The sequence below is a fragment of the Tympanuchus pallidicinctus genome, unplaced genomic scaffold (genome assembly GCF_026119805.1).
Source record: "Tympanuchus pallidicinctus isolate F22 unplaced genomic scaffold, pur_lepc_1.0 scaffold171, whole genome shotgun sequence".
NCBI lineage: Eukaryota > Metazoa > Chordata > Aves > Galliformes > Phasianidae > Tympanuchus > Tympanuchus pallidicinctus.
In genome coordinates this window covers 22,030-46,658 of record NW_026294692.1, presented here as the reverse complement: position 1 = coordinate 46,658, position 24,629 = coordinate 22,030, and the positions used below count along the sequence as shown (strand labels likewise).

Here is a 24,629-nt window from a genome sequence, read left to right as displayed (position 1 = left end):
GGGACACCCAGCCCTTCACCCACCAAGGGATCCCAGTCCTATAGAGGGGTCCCAGCCCCACATCCACCCCCCCAGTCCCCCATAGACCCCCCACTTCGCCCCCAGCCCCACGGCACGCACAGTTCTGCTTGGTGTTGGCCAGGTTGAGGCGCAGGCTGTCCAGGTGCTCCAGGATCTGCTCCAGGGTGAGCTGGGCCAGTTTGCTGCTGGAGCTGCGCAGGCTGGGGGCAGAGCGCGAGCGCCCGTTGGTCCTGCGGGGTCGGCAGCCATGGACCCCTCCTCCTCCTGCCCAGCCCCAGCCCGACCCCCCCCCCCCACCCCCCCCCCCCCCCTTCTCCCCCCCGCGCCGCCCCTCGGGGATGCGCTGCTATGGGGGTTGGTGGCCGTGGGGACACAGCGATGGGGACGCAGAACCCTGGGGCACACGGCTGTGGGGACACACAGCCACGGGGATATGTGGCCATGGGGACAGCCCTGGGGACACCAGGCCATGGGGACACCCAGCTATGGGGACACCCAGCCCATGGGGACAGCCCTAAGGATACCAGGCCATAGGGACACCCAGACATAGGGACAGTCCTAAGGACACCCAGCCATAGGGACACCTGGCTATGGGGACACCCAGTGATGGGGACACCCAGTGATGGGGACACCCAGTGATGGGGACACCCAGCCCATGGGGACAGCCCTAAGGACACCCGGCCATAGGGACACCCAGCCATGGGGACACCCAGCCCTAGGGACACCCAGACATAAGGACAGCCCTAAGGACACCCAGCCATGGGGACACCCAGCCATAGGGACAGCCCTAAGGACACCCAGACATAAGGACAGCCCTGCAGACACCAGGCCATGGGGACACCCAGCCATAGGGACACCCAGACATAGGGACCCCAGACATAGGGACACCCAGACATAGGGACACCCAGACATAGGGACAGTCCTAAGGACACCCAGCCATAGGGACCCCAGACATAGGGACACCCAGACATAGGGACAGTCCTAAGGACACCCAGCCATGGGGACAACCCTAAGGACACCCAGCCCTTGGGATCCTGGGCCATAGGGACCCTGGGCCATAGGGACACCCAGCCCTAGGGACACCCAGCCATAGGGACACCTGGCTATGGGGACACCCAGTGATGGGGACAGCCCTAAGGACACCCAGCCATAGGGACACCCAGCCCTAGGGTCACCCAGACATAGGGACAGTCCTAAGGACACCCAGCCATGGGGACCCTGGGCCATAGGGACACCCAGCCATGGGGACACCCAACCATGGGGACACCCAGCCATAGGGACACCCAGCCATAGGGACACCCTGCCATCCCCCCCGGCCCGGCCCCCCTCTCACCTCTGCCTCTTCCTGGGCAGGCTGTTGTTCTTGATGAGCAGCGCCTTGATGTGCTCGGCCAGCAGGTCGTCGTGCTTCAGCCCCCAGTGCCGCAGGATGCTGGTGGTGAACTGATCGTCGGGGTGGCACGGGCGGCTCAGCACCATCTTCACCATCTCCTCGCTGGGCCTGCGGGGGGCAGCGGTGGGGCAGCGGGGGGGCGGGGGGGGGCAGGGGGAGGGCAGGGGGAGGGCAGGGGGGCCGGGCGCCCCGCTGCAGCCCCGTGGCGCTGCTGCGCTGTGGGTCGCGGCGGCACTCACTTCTCTCGGCGCAGCTGCAGCAGCAAACAGGAGAGAGCCTCGGGGTGCTCTGCAACGAGAGGGCAGCTCAGCGGAGGGCACACAGCAATGCACGGCACCAGGAGCAATGCGGAGCAATGCGGAGCAACGCAGAACAATGCAGAGCAATGCAGCACCAGGAGCAATGCGGAGCAATGCAGAGCAATGCGGAGCAATGCAGAGCAATGCAGAACAATGCAGAGCAATGCAGCACCAGGAGCAATGCAGAGCAATGCAGAACAATGCAGAGCAATGCGGAGCAATGCAGAGCAATGCACAGCACCAGGAGCAATGCGGAGCAATGCAGAGCAATGCGGAGCAATGCAGAGCAATGCAGAGCACTGCAGAGCAATGCAGAGCAATGCACAGCACCAGGAGCAATGCGGAGCAATGCAGAGCAATGCGGAACAATGCAGAGCAATGCAGAGCAATGCACGGCACCAGGAGCAATGCAGAGCAATGCAGAGCAATGCAGAGCAATGCAAAGTAATGCGGAGCAATGCGGAGCAATGCAGGGCAATGCACGGCAATGCAGGGCACCATGAGCACTGCAGAGCAATGCAGAGCAATGCAGAGCAATGCAAAGCAATGCAGGGCACCATGTGGCACTGCAGAGCACTGCAGAGCGCCAGGCAGCAATGCAGACCAATGCAGAGCACTACACAGCACTATGCAGCACTGCACACCACAGCACACAGCACTGTTCCATGCAGCACCATGCAGCAATGCAGAGCAATGCAGAGCAATGCATGGCACCATGCAGCAATGCAGAGCAACACAGAGCACCATGCAGCACAGCACCATTCCATGCAGCACAGCACCTTTCGATGCAGCACAGTACCATTCCATGCAGCACAGCACCTTTCGATGCAGCACAGCACCATTCCATGCAGCACAGCACCTTTCCATGCAGCACAGCACCTTTCGATGCAGCACAGCACCATTCCATGCAGCACAGCACCTTTCGATGCAGCACAGCACCTTTCCATGCAGCACAGCACCATTCCATGCAGCACAGCACCTTTCGATGCAGCACAGCACCATTCCATGCAGCACAGCACCTTTCGATGCAGCACAGCACCTTTCCATGCAGCACAGCACCATTCCATGCAGCACAGCACCATTCCATGCAGCACAGCACCATTCCATGCAGCACCATTCCATGCAGCACAGCACCTTTCCATGCAGCACAGCACCATTCCATGCAGCACAGCACCTTTCCATGCAGCACAGCACCATTCCATGCAGCACCTTTCCATGCAGCACCACACCATTCCATGCAGCACCTTTCCATGCAGCACCACACCATTCCATGCAGCACCTTTCCATGCAGCACAGCACCTTTCCATGCAGCACAGCACCTTTCCATACAGCACAGCACCTTTCCATGCAGCACAGCACCTTTCCATGCAGCACCTTTCCATGCAGCACCTTTCCATGCAGCACAGCACCATTCCATGCAGCACAGCACCATTCCATGCAGCACAGCACCTTTCCATGCAGCACAGCACCTTTCCATGCAGCACAGCACCTTTCCATGCAGCACAGCACCATTCCATGCAGCACAGCACCTTTCCATGCAGCACAGCACCTTTCCATGCAGCACAGCACCTTTCCATGCAGCACAGCACCATTCCATGCAGCACAGCACCATTCCATGCAGCACCTTTCCATGCAGCACAGCACCTTTCCATGCAGCACAGCACCTTTCCATGCAGCACAGCACCATTCCATGCAGCACAGCACCTTTCCATGCAGCACAGCACCTTTCCATGCAGCACAGCACCTTTCCATGCAGCACAGCACCGTGCAGCACGGCTCCACGCTCACCTTTGTACTTGAGGTGCTGCAGGATGGGGATGATGGCCTCCAAGGGGATGCTGTGCGCCAGGAAGAGCTGCCACGTGCAGTACTGCTCAAAGGTCTCCCAATCCAGGCTCTGAACTGAGGGGGGGGGGGGGACACAAACGAGCCGCTCATTAACGAGCTCAGGTTCATCTTTGGAACCGCCAAGCTGGGTCGGAGCTGTGCCACAACGGGTGCCAACGTGGAGGGCGCAGAGATTGGGGGCTGAGGGCTCTGCAAACCCCCAGGGATGGATTGGGGGGGGGGGGGGGGGGGGGGCGCAGCACTCACTGAGGATGTTGAGCACGGAATCCTTGCGGAACATGACGAGGTTCCCCATCATCACGTGGCAAACCAACTCCTGCAGCTGCAGGGAGAGCATGGGGTCAGCATCAGCGCTGCGTGCGGAGCAGCTCGGGGCAAGCGGGGATCCAGGAGGAGCCCAGCACTCAGTGAGCTGCAGGTGGCTGCAAATTGGGGGCTGGGACCCCCGGGGGGGGATGTGGAGGGGGGGGGTGGGGTCCCAGCCCCTCTTAGGAGGGAGATTTTCAGCCTGAGGGCGGTGAGGCACTGGCACAGGTTGCCCAAGGAGGCTGTGGATGCCCCAGCCCTGCAGGCATTGGAGGCCAGGCTGGATGTGGCTCTGGGCAGCCTGGGCTGCTGGTTGGAGACCTGCACACAGCAGGGTTGGAGCTGATGGCCGCTGTGAGCCTTTGCAACCCAACGGCATTCAATGAGTCCATGATTCTTTGGGTCCCTATGGCACCCTATGGGTCCCTATGGCACCCTGTAGGGTCTCATGGCTCCCTATGGATCCCCATGGCACCATGTAGGGTCTCATGGCTCCCTATGGATCCCTATGGCACCCTGTGGATCCTTATGGCACCCTATGGGTTCTCAGCACAGCCTGGGCTGCTGGTTGGAGACCTGCACACAGCAGGGTTGGAGCTGATGGCCGCTGTGGGCCTTTGCAACCCAGGCCAATGAGTCCATGATTCTATTAATCCTAATGGCACCCTATGGATTCTTATGACACCCTATGGATCCCTATGGCACCCCATGGGTTCTCAGGGCAGCCTGCAGTGGTGGTTGGTGACCCTGCACACAGCAGGGGGTTGGAATGAGGTGAACATTGTGATCCTTTGCAACCCAGGCCATTCTATGAGTCAGTGATTCCATGCATCCTAATGGCACCCTGTGGGTCCTTATGGCACCCTATGGATCCTTATGGCACCCCATGGGTTCTCAGAGCAGCCTGGGCTGCTGGTTGGAGAACTGCACACAGCAGGGTTGGAGCTGATGGCCGTTGTGCTCCTTTGCAACCCAGGGCATCCGAGGATTCTATGATGATTCTATGATGACGGCACCCTGTGCATCCTTATGGCACCCTATGGATCCCTATGGCACCCTATGGGTTCTCAGCACAGCCTGCTCTGCTGGTTGGTGACCCTGCACACTACAGGGGTTGGAATGAGGTGAACATTGTGCTCCTTTTCAATTCAGACCATTCTAGGATTCTATGATGATGGCACTCTGTGGATGTCTAAGGCACACTACAGGGTCTTATGGCACTCTATGGCTCCCTATGGCACCCTATGGATCCCTATGGCTCCCTATGGATCCCTATGGCACCCTATGGGTTCTCAGCACAGCCTGGGCTGCTGCTTGGTGCCCTGCACACAGCAAGGTTGGAGCTGATGGTTGTTCTGCTCCTTTGCAACCCAGGCCATTCTAAGAGTCAATGATTCTGTGGGTCCCTGTGGCACCCTGTGGATCCCTATGGCACCCTATGGGTCTCTGTGGATCTCTATGGATCCCTAAGGCACACTGTAGGGTCTAATGACTCCCTATGGATCCCTATGGCACCCTGTGGATCCCTATGGCACCCTATGGGTCTCTGTGGATCTCTATGGATCCCTATGGTACACTGTAGGGTCTAATGACTCCCTACGGATCCTTATGGCACCCTATGGATCCCTATGGCACCCTGTGGATCCCTTTGGCACCCTATGGGTCTCTGTAGCAGTCTATGGCACCCTATGGATCCTTATGGTACCCTATGGCACCCTATGGCACCCTATGGCACCCTGTGGATCCCTTTGGCACCCTATGGGTCTCTGTGGATCTCTATGGATCCCTATGGTACACTGTAGGGTCTAATGACTCCCTATGGATCCTTATGGCACCCTATGGATCCCTATGGCACACTGTAGGGTCTAATGACTCCCTATGGATCCCTATGGCACCCTGTGGATCCCTATGGCACCCTATGGGTCTCTGTGGATCTCTATGGATCCCTATGGTACACTGTAGGGTCTAATGACTCCCTATGGATCCTTATGGCACCCTATGGATCCCTATGGCACACTGTAGGGTCTAATGACTCCCTATGGATCCCTATGGCACCCTGTGGATCCCTATGGCACCCTATGGGTCTCTGTGGATCTCTATGGATCCCTATGGCACACTGTAGGGTCTAATGACTCCCTATGGATCCTTATGGCACCCTATGGATCCCTATGGCACACTGTAGGGTCTAATGACTCCCTATGGATCCCTATGGCACCCTGTGGATCCCTATGGCACCCTATGGGTCTATGTGGATCTCTATGGATCCCTATGGCACACTGTAGGGTCTAATGACTCCCTATGGATCCCTATGGCACCCTATGGCACCCTATGGCACCCTGTGGATCCCTTTGGCACCCTATGGGTCTCTGTAGCACTCTATGACTCCCTATGGCACCCTATGGATCCCTATGGCACCCTGTGGGTTCTCAGGGCAGCCTGGCTGCTGGCTGGTGACGCTGCCCACAGCAGGGTTGGAGCTGATGGCCATTGAGGTCCTTTTCTTTTAACCCAGGCCGTTCTACGCATCCGTGATTCTTTGATACGGGCTGGGCGAAGAGGCAGAGCGCAGTGGGGGGAAAAAGGGGGCAAAGAATCATAGGAAGGAATGAAGGAACTGCAGAAGGGAGGAAATGCTGCGATTGGGGAAAGCTGAAGCTCTGCCCAGCCCAGGGTCGGGGTTGGGGGGCGGTGACGCATTGCAGCCCCACAGCCGGGGGTTTTGGGGCGCTGAGCCCAAATAACGGCATTAATCACAGAATCACAGAATCACCCGGGTCGGAAGGGACCTCAAGGATCTCGTAGTTCCAACCCCCTGCCCAGCAGGGCCACCAAACATCCACATTCAGATCAGGTTGCCCAGGACCCCGTCCAACCTGGCCTTGAACACGGCCAAGGACGGGGCATCACAGCCTCCCTGGGCAGCCCGTTCCAGGGCCTGACTGCTCTCCTGTTAAAGAACTTCCCCCTAACATCCAACTGAAATCTTCCCTCCTTCAACTTGGATGGGTTCCTATGGGGCTCTATGGGTCCCCTTGGTTCCTATAGGTTCTATGGGTTCCCATGGGTTCCTATGGGGCTCTATGGGTTCCTATGGGGCTCTATGGGTCCCGTTGGTTCCTATGGGTTCTATGGGTTCCCATGGGTTCCTATGGGGCTCTATGGGTTCCTATGGGGCGCTATGGGTCCCCTTGGTTCCTATGGGTTCTATGGGTTCCATTGGGTTCCTATGGGGCTCTATGGGTTCCTATGGGTTCCTATGGGGCTCTATGGGTTCCTATGGCTTCCTATGGGTCCCCTTGGTTCCTATGGGGCTCTGTGGGTTCCTATGGGTTCCTATGGGTTCTATGGGTTCCTATGGGTTCCTATGGGTCCCCTTGGTTCCTATGGGTTCTATGGGTTCCCATGGGTTCCTATGGGTCCCCTTGGTTCCTATGGGTTCTATGGGTCCCCTTGGTTCCTATGGGTTCTATGGGTTCCTATGGGCTCCTATGGGGCCAACCGCTCTCCTTGTGAAGAACTTCCCCCTAACATCCAACCTCAATCTTCCCTCCCTCAACTTGGATGGGTTCCTATGGGTTCCTATGGGTTCCTATGGGGCTCTGTGGGTTCCTATGGGTTCCTATGGGGCTCTATGGGTCCCCTTGGTTCCTATGGGTTCCCATGGTTTCCTATGGGGCTCTATGGGTTCCTATGGGTTCCTATGGGTTCCTATGGGGCTCTGTGGGTTCCTATGGGTTCCTATGGGGCTCTATGGGTCCCCTTGGTTCCTATGGGTTCTATGGGTTCCCATGGGTTCCTATGGGGCTCTGTGGGTTCCTATGGGTTCTATGGGTTCCTATGGGTTCCTATGGGTCCCCTTGGTTCCTATGGGGCTCTATGGGTCCCCTTGGTTCCTATGGGTTCTATGGGTTCCCATGGGTTCCTATGGGTCCCCTTGGTTCCTATGGGTTCTATGGGTCCCCTTGGTTCCTATGGGTTCTATGGGTTCCATTGGGTTCCTATGGGGTTCTGTGGGTTCCTATGGGTTCTATGGGTTCCCATGGGTTCCTATGGGTTCCTATGGGCTCCTATGGGGCTCTATGGGTCCCCTTGGTTCCTATGGGTTCTATGGGTTCCTATGGGTTCTATGGGTTCCTATGGGTTCCTATGGGTCCCCTTGGTTCCTATGGGTTCTATGGGTCCCCTTGGTTCCTATGGGTTCTATGGGTTCCTATGGGCTCCTATGGGGCTAACCGCTCTCCTTGTGAAGAACTTCCCCCTAACATCCAACCTCAATCTTCCCTCCCTCAACTCGGACCCATTTCCCCTCGTCCTGCTCTTGTCAGCCCTTTGGAAGAGTTGACTCCCCTCCTGGCTGTGGGTTCCCTTCAGCTATCCATAGGCTGCACTGAGGTCGCCCCGCACGCAGCTCCGCAGCCGCCCCAAGGATGCGGCTCAGCAGGAGGAACCCAGCGGGCGAAGGGGCACCGAGGAGGAGCTTCCAGCCTCCCGGGATGGCAGGAACGCAGCTCCCCCCTCACCTGCGCCGAGTCGATGACGGCCACGATCATGTTGAGCAGCTCGCCGCTGCGCAGCGTCTCGTCTGGGAACTGCGGGGAGGGCAGAGGAGGCCTGGGTCAGGGGGGGGACGAGGAGGAGGGGGGGCACGAGAGCAAATCCTGCGTCAGCAAAAGGGGGGAAGGGGGGGCAAAAGGCCCAGAGCTGGAGGGATGCGTGGGGATTCTGCTGCTGCTGCTGTGTGCAATGACACCTCCCAGCCCCATCCCCACCTGTGGGGCTGCGTGGGGCCATACAGGGATGTATGGGGTTGTGTGGGGCCATACAGGGTTGTATGGGACCATGTGGGGCCATACAGGGCTCTATGGGGTTGCGTGGGGCCATACAGGGCTCTATGGGGCTCTGTGGGGCCATACAGGGATGTATGGGGCCGTGTGGGGCCATACAAGGCTGCATAGGACCATACAGGGCTGTAGGGGCTGCATGGGGCCATACAGGGCTCTATGGGGTTGCGTGAGGCCACACAGGGATGTATGGGGTTGCGTGGGGCCATACAGGGCTCTATGGGGCCGTGTGGGGCCATACAAGGCTGCATAGGACCATACAGGGCTGTAGGGGCTGCATGGGGCCATACAGGGCTCTATGGGGTTGCGTGAGGCCACACAGGGATGTATGGGGTTGCGTGGGGCCATACAGGGCTGTAGGGGCTCTGTGGGGCCACACAGGGATGTATGGGGTTGTGTGGGGCCATACAGGGTTGTATGGGACCGTGTGGGGCCATACAGGGCTGCGTAGGACCATACATGGCTGTAGGTGCCATACAGGGCTCTATGGGGTTGCGTGGGGCCATACAGGAATGTATGGGGTTGTGTGGGGTCATACAGGGCTGTATGGGGCCATACAGGGCTGTATGGGGCCGCGTGGGGCCATATAGGGCTGTATAGGACCATACAGGGCTGTATAGGACCATACAGGGCTGTATGGGGCTGCGTGGGGCCATACCGGGCTGTGTGGGGCCATACAGGGCTGTATGGGGTGAGGGATAAGCATTGGTTTCAAAGCAGCTATATGGGGCTGTGTGGGGCCATGGAGGGCTATATGGGTAGGGGTGAGGGAGGCGCATTGGTCTCACTGCAGCTGTATGGGGCTGTATGGGGTCACGTAGGGACATACAGGGCTCTATAGGGCCATATGGGGCAGGAGATGGACGACCATTGGTCTCAATGCAGCCATATGGGGCCATATGGGGCCGTATGGGGCTCTATAGGGCCATATGGGGCAGAAGATGGACGACCATTGGTCTCAGTGCAGCCATATGGGGCCATATGGGGCCGTACGGGGCTCTATAGGGCTATATGGGGCAGAGTGTTGGATGACCATTGGTCTCAATGCAGCCATATGGGGCTCTATAGGGCCATATGGGGCAGGGAGATGGATGACCATTGGTCACAATGCAGCCGTATGGGACTGTATGGGGCTCTATAGGGCTCTATAGGGCCATATGGGGCAGGAGATGGACGACCATTGGTCTCAATGCAGCCATATGGGGCTCTATAGGACCATGTGGGGCAGAGTGATGGACGACCATTGGACTCAATGCAGCTGTATGGGGCTCTATAGGGCCATATGGGGCAGGAGATGGACGACCATTGTTCTCAATACAGCCATATGGGGCTCTATAGGGCCATATGGGGCAGAGTGATGAACGACCATTGGTCTCAGTGCAGCCATATGAGGCCGTATGGGGCTCTATAGGGCCATATGGGCTCTATAGGGCCATATGGGGCAGAGTGATGGATGACCATTGGTCTCAGTGCAGCTGTATGGGGCTCTATAGGGCCATATGGGGCAGAGTGATGGACGACCATTGGTGTCAATGCAGCCATATGAGGCTCTATAGGGCCATATGGAGCTCTATAGGGCCATATGGAGCAGGAGATGGATGACCATTGGTCTCAATGCAGCTGTATGGGGCCATATGGGGCTCTATAGGGCCATATGGGGCAGAGTGATGGACGACCATTGTTCTCAATGCAGCCATATGGGGATGTATGGGGCCATATGGGGCTCTATAGGGTCATATGGGGCAGGAGATGGACGACCATTGGTCTCAATGCAGCCATATGGGGATGTATGGGGCCATATGGGGCTCTATAGGGCCATATGGGGCAGGAAATGGACGACCATTGGTCTCAGTGCAGCCATATAGAGCCATATGGGGCTCTATAGGACCATATGGGGCAGTGATGGACGACCATTGGTCTCAGTGCAGCCATATGGGGCCATATGGGGCCGTATGGGGCTCTATAGGACCATATGGGGCAGGAGATGGACGACCATTGGTCTCAATGCAGCCATATGGGGATGTATGGGGCCATATGGGGCTCTATAGGACCATATGGGGCAGGAGATGGAATACCATTGGTCTCAATGCAGCCATATGGGGCCGCACGGGGCCTCAGAAGCCAAGCAACCCCCGCCCCCCATCCGCGCCGCACCTCGGTGTAGATGGACGGGGTGAGGTAGCAGAGCAGGCGCACGTCGTCCTCCTGGCAGGCCTTCATGTCCATCATCAGACACGTGTGCAGGTCCCCCAGCTGCGTGGCCTGAGCGAAGGACTCGTAAAGGTTCATCTTCCCTGCTGCTGCTTTGCTGGGGAAGAGGGGAGGGGAGAGTCGGGCGAGTTGGGGGGGGGGGGGGGGCTGTGTGGGGTCTCCCCAAAGCCCCGCTGCCTACCTGGCTTTTAGGTAATAGAGGAGGTGGTACCCGATTTTGGGCTGCTTCTGGTAGAGCTCCGACAGGAGATCCAGCAGCAGGGAGAAGCCGCTGTTGTCCTCCTGCATCTGGCACAGGTTCCTGGGGGAGGGGGCAGAAAAAAAGGGGGGGGAGGTGGGGGGGGGTTGGTGGTTGTGTGTGGGATGGGATTGGGGGGGGGGGGATATGGGGGTGGGATACAGGAGGTGGGATATTGGAATGGGATACGGGGGGGGGATGTTGGGGATGGGGCATTGGGAGTGGGATACTGGGGGTGGGACACACATGGGGGTGGGATATGGGGATGCTGGGGGTGGGATATTGGGATGGGGCATTGGGGGTGGGATATTGGGGGTGAGACACACAGTGGGGATGGGCTATGGGGATATTGGGGCTGGACACACAGTGGGGCCAGGATATGGGGATACTGGGGTGGGACACGCATGGGGGGTGGGATATGGGGATGGGGCCTTGGGGATGGGATACTGGGGGTGTGATATGGGGATACTGGGGGTGGGACACACATTGGGGTCAGGATATGGGGATACTGGCATGGGACACACATTGGGGTGGGATATGGGGACGGGGCACACACTGGGGATGGGTTATTAGGGGTGGGACACACAGTGGGGATGGGATATGGGGATGGGGCACACACTGGGGATATGATATGGGGATATTGGGGCAGGACACACAGTGGGGCCAGGATATGGGGATGCTGGGGGTGGGAGAGACATTGAGTGTGGGATATGGGGATGGGGCACATTGGGGATAGGATATGGGGATACTGGGGGTGGGATACTGGGATGGGGCATTGGGGGTAGGATACTGGGGGTGGGACACACATTGGGGCCAGGACATAGGGGACGGGGCACACACTGGGGATGGGATATGGGGATACTGGGGCTGGACACACAGTGGGGCCAGGATTTGGGGATGCTGGGGGTGGGACATTGGGATGGGGCATTGGGGATGGGATACTGGGGGTGTGATATGGGGATACTGGCGTGGGACACACATTGGGATGGGAGATGGGGATGGGGCACACACTGGGGATGGGTTATTAGGGGTGGGACACACAGTGGGGTCAGGATATGGGGATGCTGGGGGTGGGATATTGGGGGAGAGACACACACTGGGGATGGAATATGGGGATACTGGCGCTGGACACACAGTGGGGCCAGGATTTGGGGATACTGGGGTGGGACACGCATGGGGGATGGGATATTGGGATGGGGCCTTGGGGATGGGATACTGGGGGTGTGATATGGGGATACTGGGGTGGGACACACATTGGGGTGAGATATGGGGACGGGGCACACACTGGGGATGGGTTATTAGGGGTGGGACACAAACTGGGGTCGGGATATGGGGATGCTGGGGGTGGGACACACATTGGGGGTGGGATATTGGGGGTGGGACAGACAGTGGGGCCAGGATATGGAGATACTGGGGTGGGACACACATAGGGGGTGAGATATGGGGATACACATGGGGGTGGGATACTGGGATGGGGCACTGGGGGTGGGATACTGGGGGTGGGACACACACTGGGGATGGGATATGGGGATACTGGGGTGGGATATTGGGATGGGGCATTGGGGGTGGGATACTGGGGGTGTGATATGGGGATACTGGGGGTGGGACACACATTGGGGGTGGGATATGGGGATGGGACACACACTGGGGATGGGATATTAGGGGTGGGACACACACTGGGGTCAGGATATGGGGATGCTGGGGGTGGGATATTGGGGGAGAGACACACACTGGGGATGGGATATGGGGATACTGGTGCTGGACACACAGTGGGGCCAGGATTTGGGGATGCTGGGGGTGGGACACGCATGGGGGGTGGGATATTGGGATGGGGCCTTGGGGATGGGATACTGGAGGTGTGATATGGGGATACTGGGGGTGGGACACATTGGGGGTGGGATATGGGGATACTGGGGTGGGACATTGGGATGGGGCATTGGGGGTGGGATACTGGGGGTGCGATGTGGGGATACTGGGGGTGGGACACACATTGGGGTGAGATATGGGGATGGGGCACACACTGGGGATGGGATATGGGATATTGGGGCAGGACACACAGTGGGGCCAGGATATGGGGATACTGGGGGTGGGACACGCATTGGGGTGGGATATGGGGATGGGGCACATTGGGGGTGGGATATGGGGGTGGGACACACATGGGGATGGGATATGGGATATTGGGGGTGGGACAGACATTGGGGCCAGGTTTGGGATATTGGGGGTGGGACAGACACTGGGGATGGGATATGGGGATACTGGGGTGGGATATTGGGATGGGGCATTGGGGGTGGGATACTGGGGGTGTGATATGGGGATGCTGGGGGTGGGACACACATTGGGGGTGGGATATGGGGATGGAGCACTGGGGGTAGGATACTGGGGGTGGGACACACACTGGGGACAGGACATAGGGGACGGGGCACACACTGGGGATGGGATATGGGATATTGGGGGTGGGATACTGGGGGTGGGATATGGGGATACTGGGGTGGGACACACATTGGGGGTGGGATATGGGGATGGGGCACATTGGGGATGGGCTATGGGGATATTGGGGCTGGACACACAGTGGGGCCAGGATTTGGGGATACTGGGGTGGGACACGCATGGGGGGTGGGATATGGGGATGGGGCCTTGGGGATGGGATACTGGGGGTGGGACACACACTGGGGGTGGGACACATAGGGGACGGGGCACACACTGGGGGGTGGGATATTGGGGATGGGGCACACATTGGGGTCAGGATATGGGGATACTGGGGTGGGACACACATTGGGGGTGGGATATGGGGATGGGGCACATTGGGGATGGGCTATGGGGATATTGGGGCTGGACACACAGTGGGGCCAGGATATGGGGATATGGGGATGGGGCACGCATGGGGGGTGGGATATGGGGATGGGGCCTTGGGGATGGGATACTGGGGGTGTGATATGGGGATACTGGGGGTGGGACACACATTGGGGGTGGGATATGGGGATGGGGCACACATTGGCAGTGGGATATGGGGTGGGGGTGGGATACTGGGATATGGGGCATTGGGGCAGGACACTGGGGGGCCAGGATTTGGGGATATGGGGGGTGGGACACACATTGGGGGTGGGATATGGGGATGGGGCACACATTGGGGATATGATATGGGGATACTGGGGCAGGACACTCAGTGGGGCCAGGATTTGGGGATGCTGGGGCAGGACACGCAGTGGCAATGGGACACTGGCTGGGCCATTCTGAGAGCAGACCGACCTGAAGATGAGGTAGAGCGGTTTCCCCACCGACTCCTCCAGAGACCTGCGGGACAAAGGCGGCGCTCAGAGCCCCGTGGGCGCTGCCCCAAAGGGGGGGCAGAGCTGTGGGACCCCAGGGCTCGGCCCCAAACGAGGGGAACGGTGCTAAGAGGGCTGGTTTGCGAGCGTGGCACCGAGAGCTCAGGGCAGCCTGAAGGGAGCCCTGGCGCCGTGGCTGTGAGCTGCGCTCCTGTGAGCCCTGCAGAGCTGCTGCTTTCAAGCACGGCTCTCTGCAAACGGAGGAAGTTTCGCTGGGCAAAACCCCGGGGCGAAAGGATGAAAGAGAGAGGGATGAATCCTTACTCCTCTGTGATCTCTTCCGGCAAAACCTCCCCGCGGAAGTGAGCCTTAAAGAGCTCCTGGAGGCAGGAGGCAAGCACTGAGAGCTGCTCGGAGTCAAAGTCCTCCTGGGGGGGGAGAAAGGGAGGATGAGGAGGGGGGGATGCTCGCCCCCTGCGTGGGGATGCAGCAGCGCTGCTGGGAGCGACGCCGAGCTGCTCTGGAGCTGCAAAACTGCAGGGCTGAGCAGCAGCAGGGCCCCCAGCTGCCGTGCGGCGCTGCTGCCATCCTGCCCAGCTCAGCCCTGCAGAGGGCAAAGCGGAGCCCTTTACCTCCAGGACTTGATCCACGATTTCCTGCATGACCTCACACTGAGCTTCCGTATCGCTGGAGCAGAAAAACAAGAGGAAATCCAAGTTAGAAAGGAAGATACTGCGAGAGTCGCAGGGCTTTGCGCTGAGCTGGCTCTGCTTGGGAGCCCCCCAGGCCTTGTTTTGGGGCCAGGAAGGCACAGCAAAGAGCACAGGTGGAGCCCTGGGGGAGCACAGCTACTTCCAGCAGGCCCCGAGCAAGGCCAAACCAACGGAATGACTGAAAGCATCAGATGAAATGCACTTAAAAGCCACGAGCCGTCAATTCGGTTCCAGCAGCCAAGGTCTGAAAAGCAAGAGCTGCTGACAGAGCCTTCCTCAGGTGGCGTGAATTCCAAGGTTGCATCCAAGAGCAGGGATGGGGAACGTGCAGACCCGTGGAACAGGCACAGCATGCACTCACAGCCCCCACCGAGCCCAAAGCCCTTCTGCCTTCCCAGCACCGAGGCAGAAAGCGCTGCTGCGCCCAGGTCTGAACCCGCAGGGCTCTGCTGGCTCCGATTGCAGCAAGCAGGGCTGCATTATGTGAGGTCTTGGCTGCCCCAAAGACGCCGACATGGAACATCACAAACCAACCTCCCCTTCTGCAGCTGCAGCACTTTGTCCTTCAGAGACTCGTCCAGCTGGTCCAGGAACGGCGTGATGTCCACGGGTTCCTCCACGATGGTTTCTTTGATCGGATGAAACCTGAACTCCCTTTTCTTCCCTGCAACCAAGGAAGCGTCCCTGCGATCGCTCAGGGGCACCCAGGACCCCATTGCGGTGTGGGGCCGCGCTGTGGGACGGCGAGGGGTTTCCCAGTGCAGGGTGCAGCCCCCCTGCCTTCACCCCTGCGAGGCGCCTGTGCTCTGGAAGGCGGCCTGGGATGCAGGCGTAGGGATGCACAGAGCTGTGCCCCCGTTCAGCCCAGGCCCAGAGGTGATGCTGTGCCCGGCTCCATGTGCTCACACACACAGCTTCGCTCACTGCCCGCATCCAGGACTTCCCCACTCCCTCTCTCATCTCATTCTGGGTCGTAAGCTTGCAGCACAGCCCAGAAGCCCTCGCAAAGGGGAGCTGCGAGGACGGAACGTGGCAAACGATAGCATCCCCTTTGCAGGAGTCTCTGCACGTGGCCTCCGACCCCGAGCCCCAACAACTGCATGCAGTGACGCCATCCCACACCCCATCCTGGGGCTGCGGACCCCCCCCCCCCCCCCCTGCTGCCTACAGGACAGCAGAAGCCCCCAGAGCCCGACTGCCAGGATCGGGACCTGCTGGCGATGCCTCCTCCAGCCCCAGGGAGCCAGCAGGAGGATTCCAGCCCTGCGCCCCCTGCTCAGCCCCACGGCTTCGAGAGGGGCTCATGGAGCGTAATGAAAAGCGAGCAGTGAGAAGAGTGAGCCTCAGCAGCAGCCGCTGCCTGAGAACAGGGACAGCCTGTTCCCAAAGAACCCAGGGCACAGAACTCTGTGCACTCATCGCACAGAGCCGGGTGCTGGAGCAGAAGGGCATCCAGAGGGGGCTGTGGGGTGGAGAGAGCTTCCCCTGTATTCAGCTCTGGTGAGGCCGCACCTCGAGTGCTGTGTGCAGTTTTGGGCCCCTCACTGCAAGAAAGACATTGAGGGCCTGGAACGCGTTCAAAGGAGGGCAATGAAATGGTGAGGGGTCTGGAGCACAGGGCTGATGAGGAGAGGCTGAAGGAGCTGGGAATGTTCAGCATGGAGAAGAGGAGCTCAGGGGGGACCTCACTGCTCTCTATGGCTGCCTGAAGGGAGGCTGCGGTGAGCTGGGGGTCGGCCTCTGCTCTGGTGCCATCAGTGATAGGAGCAGAGGGAACGGCTTCAAGCCACGGCAGGGGAGATTCAGGCTGGACATGAGGAAGTGTTACTGTTCAGAAAGGTGGGCAGCACTGCAATGGATGCCCAGGGAGGTGGGGGAGGCACCGAGCCTGGGGGTGTCCAAGGAAAGGCTGGATGTGGTGTTGAGGGACGTGGTTCAGTGGGAGCTGATGGGGATGGGGGAACGGTTGGACTGGATGGGCTTTGAGGTCTTTTCCAACCTTGGTGATTCTATGATTCTATGCTGGACGGTGCTGAGCCATGGGGCAGAGCGCCATGCAAGCAGAGGAGGCCAACGACTCTCCTTCGAGTGCAGAGCCCAGGGCTGAGCACCTCCTGCAAAAGGCAACCTGGTTTTTGAGATCCAGGTCTGCTTGGAGCTCAGGAAGCTGCGCTGCTGATGGGGAAAGCTGTTGCTGTGCGGTGCTGGTGGACGCTGCCTGGGGCCGTTCCAGCACTGCTGCTCACGCCCTGCAGTTCTCACCTTTGCTGTTCAGGTCCTCTTCATCATCACTGAAGGCGGCCTCGGCGTTGTCATAGCAACTGTCATCTTTGTCTGACATGTGATTGTCCATCTCCATGGAAACGGGCTCCTCGATTTTGACTGCGGGCACAAAGGCAAAAGGAGTGAAGGCCACACACGGGACGGGGCTGCATAGGGCTGGGGGAGCTGAGGAGCTCCGCAAAGGGCAGAGAGGTTCGGGGTGAGCAACGCCGCTCATCCCGGGGATGGGAGCTCGCGCAGCTCCACGCAGCCATCGCCAGGTGCTGCAGGGTGCGTGGAGCAGCTCGGCCCCACGCGGGGCTGCTGGGGGGGCGGGCTGTGCTGCGATGCTGTGGGGAAAGCAGACGGCCTACAAGGCACCGTCCTTCGGTAGGGCTGGCAAAGAGCAGCGCTCTCTCCGGTCAAACACAGGGTAGAAACGCTTGCTTTTCATTTAACCTAATTAAGGCCGATCGAGGAGGGCAGAGACAGGAGGGGAAGCACCTCCCGTGGAGCAGAGGGAGGACGAGGCTGAGATGAGGGCAGATCATGGGCATAAAGCTCTCCTTGGAGCCCCACTCTGAGCTCAGAGCTCTGGCACAGCACCGTTGCGGCCCCCCCTGCTCCCCACCTCCTCGTTACCTTCGATGGGGGGCGAGGGGGAGCTGCAGAACTCTGGGAACTTCTCCCTCAGCATGGCTCGGAGCTCCTTGTCCAGCTTGGGGTTGTCAAAGAGAGGAGCCAGGTGGCTGTGGAAGGAAGGCGATGAAGAAGAACCGGGACGCAGCCCCTGCTTCCCTGCGGAGCCGAAGCCCCACAAGGGCAAAGCCCACCGGAGCCCCCCCCCCTAAAAACCCCTGGCGGCCCTTGGGTTCGCCCTCCTGCTCCCGTCAGGTTTGCTAAGAGCAAAGAGCCGGGCAGGTTGGCGCTCACGCAGCAGAACCCAGCGATGCCTTACGCGAGGACGCGCTTCTCCACGATGTGGGTGAGGGAGTTGAAGACCCCCTGGCGAACGTGAGCTTCCAGAGGGGGGTAAAAATTGGGAATGATCTGAAAGGCAGAAAACACGACGGCATCAGTGCCTTCCAGGACACAGCCGGCTGCGGCTGCGGCTTCCCAGTGAGGCTGCGGCTACCGGCTGGGTTCTGAGCACCCGACGGAGCTGTGGGTGCCCCCGTTTGCTGCAGGGGAGCTGCAGGAGATTGGTTTTAAAGGTCTTTTCCAACCCCAAGTGCTCTGCGCTGCTCTGGATTGAGAGGGGGGGCAGAGCTGAGAGCAGCAGCTCGGGAGAAGGAGCGGCCCGTGCTCGGTTCCCTGCCCTGCAGAGCAGCCTGGGCAGCTCCCAGGGGTGAGAAAACCACACAGGGGCTGCAAAAGGCCCCGGAGGCAGAGCTGTGCTCCAAGCAGCAGCTGCAGGACAGGGGGAATAAGAGATGGGAGCGTGGGGCAACGTTCTGCTCCGTCCAGCTCTGCGCTTCTGGAGGGAAGAAAACAAACTGCCCGAAATGAGGCTCAGCCCGAGAACCTTCCACCCAGATCCTGAGTCAGCTGCTGCTGCTGGACGCTCACAGCTCTGCGGTTCTGCTTCCAAGAAACCCATCAGCTCTCCCTGGGCCGCAATGAGCAGAAGCAGCCCTTGGGGGGGCACAGCCCCACGTCCTGCCCGAGGACGAAGGGAGGATGAAAGGACGGCTTGGGCTGGGGAACATCGAATCCAGATTGTGTTCACCCCCGGGGGACGACGCCGGGCCAAACACTGCATTGGGCATTGCTACAGGGGAACGATTCAGAAGCCTTTTTCCTAATTCTCATCCTTCTGGAAGGGTCGATTCGCAGAGCTGGGAAGTTTTTACGTGCGTTCCCTCTAATGAAGGACACGTGGGCCCAAACTTGGTGCTCCGGAAGCAGCCCTGGAGCAGCAGCCGTGCTGCTTGGTGCTTTGTGCCGCACTGGTGGTGCCTGCAGGGGGAGGCTGTGCAGCTCTGGGGGTGGCACCCAGCAGAAGGTGAGGAGGGGATGCGGCTGCAGCCCCTAAAAGGAGCTGCATGGAGGGAGCAGCTCACCCGGCACATGAAATCCAGCAGCGTGGCGGTGATGGCAGGGTGAGGCTTCATGGAGTGATGCATCACAAGGATGGCAGGCTCTGGTGGGAGAAAGCAGGGAGCACGGTGCTGAGAGCCCCACGGATGCCCGCAGCCCCCTCTTTGCTGCCCTGTAAGTGCAGAGGGGACTTCTGGCTCCTCGTGGCTCTCATCCGGCTCCTAAATAACAACCAGACTTCAGGCAGCCAAACTGAGCTCCTGCTGACCCCAGCAGCCAAACTGGGCTCCTGCTGACCCCAGCAGGCCCATCAGAGCAGCCCCCCACGGGCTGGAGAACCCATGGAAGGAGACTGATGCTCTCTGGAGATGAAGTGTTGGGCCTTCCCCCCTCCTGACCCCACGGCCTCTGCCAGCTCCGAAAGCCATCAGCCCCTTTTCCGACCCTCGCAGTACCTATGTTCATGATGCTGTCCTTCTCAGGGTTGAAGAAGAGCCAATCGTAGAACAGAGCCAGTTTGGCATTGGAAGCAGCAACGTTGGACTGGAGAAGGAAGAAAAACCAAACAGATCAAGATTTGATTCGTGGGGGAGCTTTGAGACCAGGTGGGGGAAATTCCTGAGCAGAAGAGAAGGGGCCTCCTGCTCCTGCATGGACCTCAGAGGCATCCGAGCACGTAAAGCAAAAGCAAAGGGCGTGATAAGATGGGAGATGGAGCTGGGAAAGCTGATCCCAAAGGATCAAATGCTTGGCAGGGCCAAAGCTGGGATGCAGAGCATGGAACAGCCTGCTGCCATCGCTGCTCTGCAGCTCCTGACCCTCAAATTCACAGCGGCAGGAGGTCAACCCCCAAGGCAGGGATGAGTGAAGGGGCCTCCTGCTCCTGCATGGACCTCAGAGGCATCCGAGCACGTAAAGCAAAAGCAAAGGGTGTGATAAGATGAAGGTGGAGCTGGGAAAGCTGATCCTAAAGGATCAAATGTGTGGCAGGGCCAAAGCTGGGACGCAGAGCATGCAACAGCCTGCTGTCATCACTGCCCTGCAGCTTCTGATCGCTGCCCTGCAGCTCCTGAGCCCCAAAACTCACAGTGGCAGGAGGTCAACCCTCAAGGCAGGGACGAGTGAAGGGGCCTCCTGCTCCTGCATGGACCTCAGAGGCATCTGAGCACGTAAAGCAAAAGCAAAGGGTGTGATAAGATGGAAGGTGGAGCTGGGAAAGCTGATCCCAAAGGATCAAATGCTTGGCAGGGCCAAAGCTGGGATGCAGAGCATGCAACAGCCTGCTGTCATCGCTGCCCTGCAGCTCCTGACCCTCAAATTCACAGTGGCAGGAGGTCAACCCCCAAGGCAGGGATGAGTGAAGGGGCCTCCTGCTCCTGCATGGACCTCAGAGGCATCTGAGCACGTAAAGCAAAAGCAAAGGGTGTGATAAGATGGACAACCTGTGCGACCTGCTGTAGGGAAGCTGCTTTGGCAGGGGGTTGGACACAAGGAGCTCTGGAGGTCCCTTCCAACCCCTACAACTCTGTGATCCTGTGAAGGTGGAGCTGGGAAAGCTGATCCCAAAGGATCAAATGTGTGGCAGGGCCAAAGCTGGGATGCAGAGCATGGAACAGCGCGATGCCATCGCTGCCCTGCAGCTCCTGAGCCCCAAAACTCATAGTGGCAGGAGGTCAACCCCCAAGGCAGGGACGAGTGAAGGGGCCTCCTGCTCCTGCACAGACCTCAGAGGCATCTGAGCACGTAAAGCAAAAGCAAAGGGTGTGATAAGATGAAGGTGGAGCTGGGAAAGCTGATCCCAAAGGATCAAATGTGTGGCAGGGCCAAAGCTGGGATGCAGAGCATGGAACAGCGTGATGCCATCGCTGCTCTGCAGCTCCTGACCCCCAAAACTCATAGTGGCAGGAGGTCAACCCCCAAGGCAGGGATGAGAGAAGGGGCCTCCTGCTCCTGCATGGACCTCAGAGGCATCTGAGCACGTAAAGCAAAAGCAAAGGGTGTGATAAGATGGACAACCTGTGCGACCTGCTGTAGGGAAGCTGCTTTGGCAGGGGGTTGGACACAAGGAGCTCTGGAGGTCCCTTCCAACCCCTACAACTCTGTGATCCTGTGAAGGTGGAGCTGAGAAAGCTGATCCCAAAGGATCAAATGTGTGGCAGGGCCAAAGCTGGGATGCAGAGCATGGAACAGCCTGCTGTCATCGCTGCCCTGCAGCTCCTGAGCCCCAAACTCACAGCGGCAGGAGGTCAACCCCCAAGGCAGGGATGAGTGAAGGGGCCTCCTGCTCCTGCACAGACCTCAGAGGCATCTGAGCACATAAAGCGAAAGCAAAGGGCGTGATAAGATGGAAGGTGGAGCTGGGAAAGCTGATCCCAAAGGATCAAATGTGTGGCAGGGCCAAAGCTGGGATGCAGAGCATGGAACAGCCTGCTGTCATCACTGCCCTGCAGCTTCTGATCGCTGCCCTGCAGCTCCTGACCCCCAAACTCACAGCGACAGGAGGTCAACCCCCAAGGCAGGGGATGGGATCCCACGGCTCTCGGCTCACCAGGACCTTGGGGATCACAGATGCGGGGCTGTGAGGGCAGCGGGAGCAGCCAGGGCCGTCAGAACTCACCGTGCAGGTGGTGAGCAGCCAGCCGATGATGGCCCAGCGAGGCAGGATGTCGGAGCTGAGCACCTCGTTGGACGGGTGCACCACGCCGCAGATGTAACGGATGAGGTCGCAGCGCAGGGACTGGCTGTCGGGGGTGGACAGGTATTGCCTCTGGAACCAGTCCTGGTACCGCTTCTGCTGCCCGAACCGCACCTGAAGGGGAAAGGCAAAACGTGGGTTGCGCTGTGGGGATGCTGAAAGCTCCTGCAGGCTTTAGGAGGGACCACCCGGCCTGCAAGCAGCGCTCAGCCTGGCCGGGGGGGAGCAGACGGGGTGGATCTGCGTGGCTGGAAGCACAGATAAGAGCCGCGTGCTGTCAGCGAGCAGCTCTGGGCCTCACGCACAGCACCGCTGCTGTCAGAGCTCTGATAACCCACCGCAGAGCGGCCTTTCGGCCTCGCAGAGCAGCCAGAGCTCCCTGCAGCCCACCCTGCGCCAGCACCCGGCTGCGCTCGGGGTGCCCCCCGTCCCCAGGCGGGGGGGTGGGCGAAGGCTCTGCTCACCCTCGAGGTCATGAAGAGCAGTTTGGTCTCCATGTCGGGGGTGAGGCGGCACGCCAGGAATTTGCGCGAGGTCCTGGACTGGAGGAGCTGTAGGACACCTGCAGGGAGATGGACGGGGTTACAGGGTGCGCAGCCCAGGCAGGGATGCACCCAGGGGGGAGCTCAGCTCAGAGCGTTTCCTTCTTCAACGGCCAAAGGCGCTGGGACTGGAGAGAGAGGGTGATTTTGGCTGGGAACGGCCCTGCTGGAACAAGCCTTGTCCAGAGAAAGCTTTGTCACAGAGCAGCAGTGAGAAAGGAGGGGGGTGGGGGGGACCTGCAGCACAGCAGAACGGGATCTGGAGGAGGGATGAAGGAATGCAGAGCCTCAACACGGAGCATTCCTCATCCGACCCATAGGGAGGCAGCACAGCGATGCCTCTCCCCCTCTCCAACCCCCCCCCTGCTGATCCCTTCTGCTGCTCGCAGGGCTTCAGGTGCAGCACTCAGCAGGGCTGGAGGACTCACAGAATCCTCCAGGCTCTGCAGCAACGAACCCCCGGGGTGAAGGCAACCCTGCTGCAACGCTCGGATGTGGAAAAAGCCTCACGTGCATGGAGAAGAGGCAGGGGAAGCAGGAGGGGAGATTGCAAAAGCCGCTTTCGTTCCCAAACAGCTGCGAGAGGAGAAATTTATGGCTTGAGTTTGGAGGCTGTGCTGCTGCTGGATGGGACCTGAAGGATTTACAGCAGGCTGCTCCATGCAGACAGGCGGGCGCCGGAGCTGTGCAGCGCTCAGCCTGCTCACAGCTCACGTTGCTGGGCTGCAGGGGGGAACTGCAGAGCGCAGCAGAGCCGGGGGGAAAGGGTGAAAGAGCTGCAGAACGGCTCCTCGGGTCGGCTGTGTGTGCTGCCAGGCAAAGAGGTGGCAAATACAAACCATGGGATCGAGGGAACGAAGGCCAAAGACAGCAGGGAAGGCAGGAGCTGGGGCACCGATCTCAGCCCCCGCTCAGTGTGGTGCTGTGGGGCCACTGGGCTCCAAGTGCAGCAAAGCAGGGAGCCGTCGGCTGCCCCTGCTGACGTGGGAAGGGACACAAAGCAGCAGGGATGCCCATAAGGTGCCCCATAAAACAGGCAGGATGCTGGGAAGATCCAGAGGTGAGAAAAGCCAGCACTGGGGCTGAGCCCCTGCGAGCCCCCATGAGACCCCAGAAAGGGGAATGCTGTCCCTGCGGCCTGCAGCCAGCAGGGCAGTCAATGAGAACCGACAGGAGGGATTCTGGAGATGGAAGAGCAGCCAAAGAGCTGCAGGGAGGAGCATTTAATCAGCAGACAACGCTGCCCCTTCCCCTGGGCACAATCTGTGGTCTTTAACGTGGCCTTAACGCGGCCCCAGAGAGCAGAGCAGGCGCTGGGGTTGGGGGGGGGGGAACCACTTTAAGGCCCCGCATCTGAGGGCTCACTGCAGATAATGATGCGGCAGCCCTGAGAGAAGTTAATAATTCATAGCAGTGAGACCCATCAATAAAACACTCCTCTGCCACATCCACCCCAACCCAGGCAGCGCAGGGCGAGCCGAGCGTTTGGGTGGAAAGCTGCTGAGATGAAGGGGATCCCATCCACAAAGAGCCAACAGCTGCACCCCCCGCGTTTGTGCTTCGGTGCCACTGGGGTTCCTCGGGGCTCAGGTTGGAGAGAAACTCGGACGTCACCCATCTTTGTGCTCCTGCTCATCTCAGCTCATAAAGCAGCTGATAGAAACGCAAAGTGAAACGTTCAACCACGCGATCCCGTCTCGCAGGCTGTGCTCTCACTCTCTCTGCCTGCTCAGCTGTCTGAATTGTCCTCTTTTCGGCACGGCTCGGAACCCAAACGCCTCTTAGGAGGCTTCTGCAGCATTTAAGACAGTGGCAGAAGCCGTGCAGTGCCAGAGCAGAGCGGCTCTTGCTCAGCCCCAGCCCTGGGGGATCCTCCTTCCCCCTGGCAATGGGTTCTGCAAGCAGCCACGTGGGCCTCAGCACCAACGGAGGTGGAAGCAGACGGCGTCGTTAC

General features: G+C 59.5%; 1 protein-coding gene and 1 long non-coding RNA gene across 3 annotated transcripts in view; one reads left to right on the top strand and one right to left on the bottom strand.

Annotated features, from left to right (window-relative positions):
* The window catches only part of INTS3 (integrator complex subunit 3), a 49,358-nt gene that overhangs the window by 5,015 nt on the left and 19,714 nt on the right, over window positions 1–24,629 (bottom strand). The window contains exons 9-27 of one of the 2 annotated variants that reach the window (XM_052679351.1): window positions 22,598–22,695; window positions 22,056–22,247; window positions 19,894–19,981; window positions 19,462–19,541; window positions 18,357–18,448; window positions 18,041–18,147; window positions 17,399–17,518; window positions 15,671–15,800; window positions 15,056–15,110; window positions 14,748–14,851; window positions 14,404–14,448; window positions 11,101–11,220; window positions 10,863–11,016; window positions 8,388–8,456; window positions 3,808–3,883; window positions 3,502–3,615; window positions 1,654–1,702; window positions 1,355–1,522; window positions 121–251 (exon numbers count right to left, since the gene is read on the bottom strand). In XM_052679351.1, the coding sequence (XP_052535311.1) occupies window positions 121–251; window positions 1,355–1,522; window positions 1,654–1,702; window positions 3,502–3,615; window positions 3,808–3,883; window positions 8,388–8,456; window positions 10,863–11,016; window positions 11,101–11,220; window positions 14,404–14,448; window positions 14,748–14,851; window positions 15,056–15,110; window positions 15,671–15,800; window positions 17,399–17,518; window positions 18,041–18,147; window positions 18,357–18,448; window positions 19,462–19,541; window positions 19,894–19,981; window positions 22,056–22,247; window positions 22,598–22,695 (1,992 nt within the window). The remainder of the gene's footprint in view (window positions 1–120; window positions 252–1,354; window positions 1,523–1,653; window positions 1,703–3,501; window positions 3,616–3,807; window positions 3,884–8,387; window positions 8,457–10,862; window positions 11,017–11,100; window positions 11,221–14,403; window positions 14,449–14,747; window positions 14,852–15,055; window positions 15,111–15,670; window positions 15,801–17,398; window positions 17,519–18,040; window positions 18,148–18,356; window positions 18,449–19,461; window positions 19,542–19,893; window positions 19,982–22,055; window positions 22,248–22,597; window positions 22,696–24,629) is intronic. The other variant, XM_052679352.1, reaches the window with a different exon arrangement.
* Window positions 8,587–9,011, top strand: LOC128078800 (uncharacterized). Its single transcript, XR_008205810.1, has 3 exons — window positions 8,587–8,693; window positions 8,814–8,872; window positions 8,953–9,011. It is a non-coding gene; the product is annotated as an uncharacterized LOC128078800 (long non-coding RNA).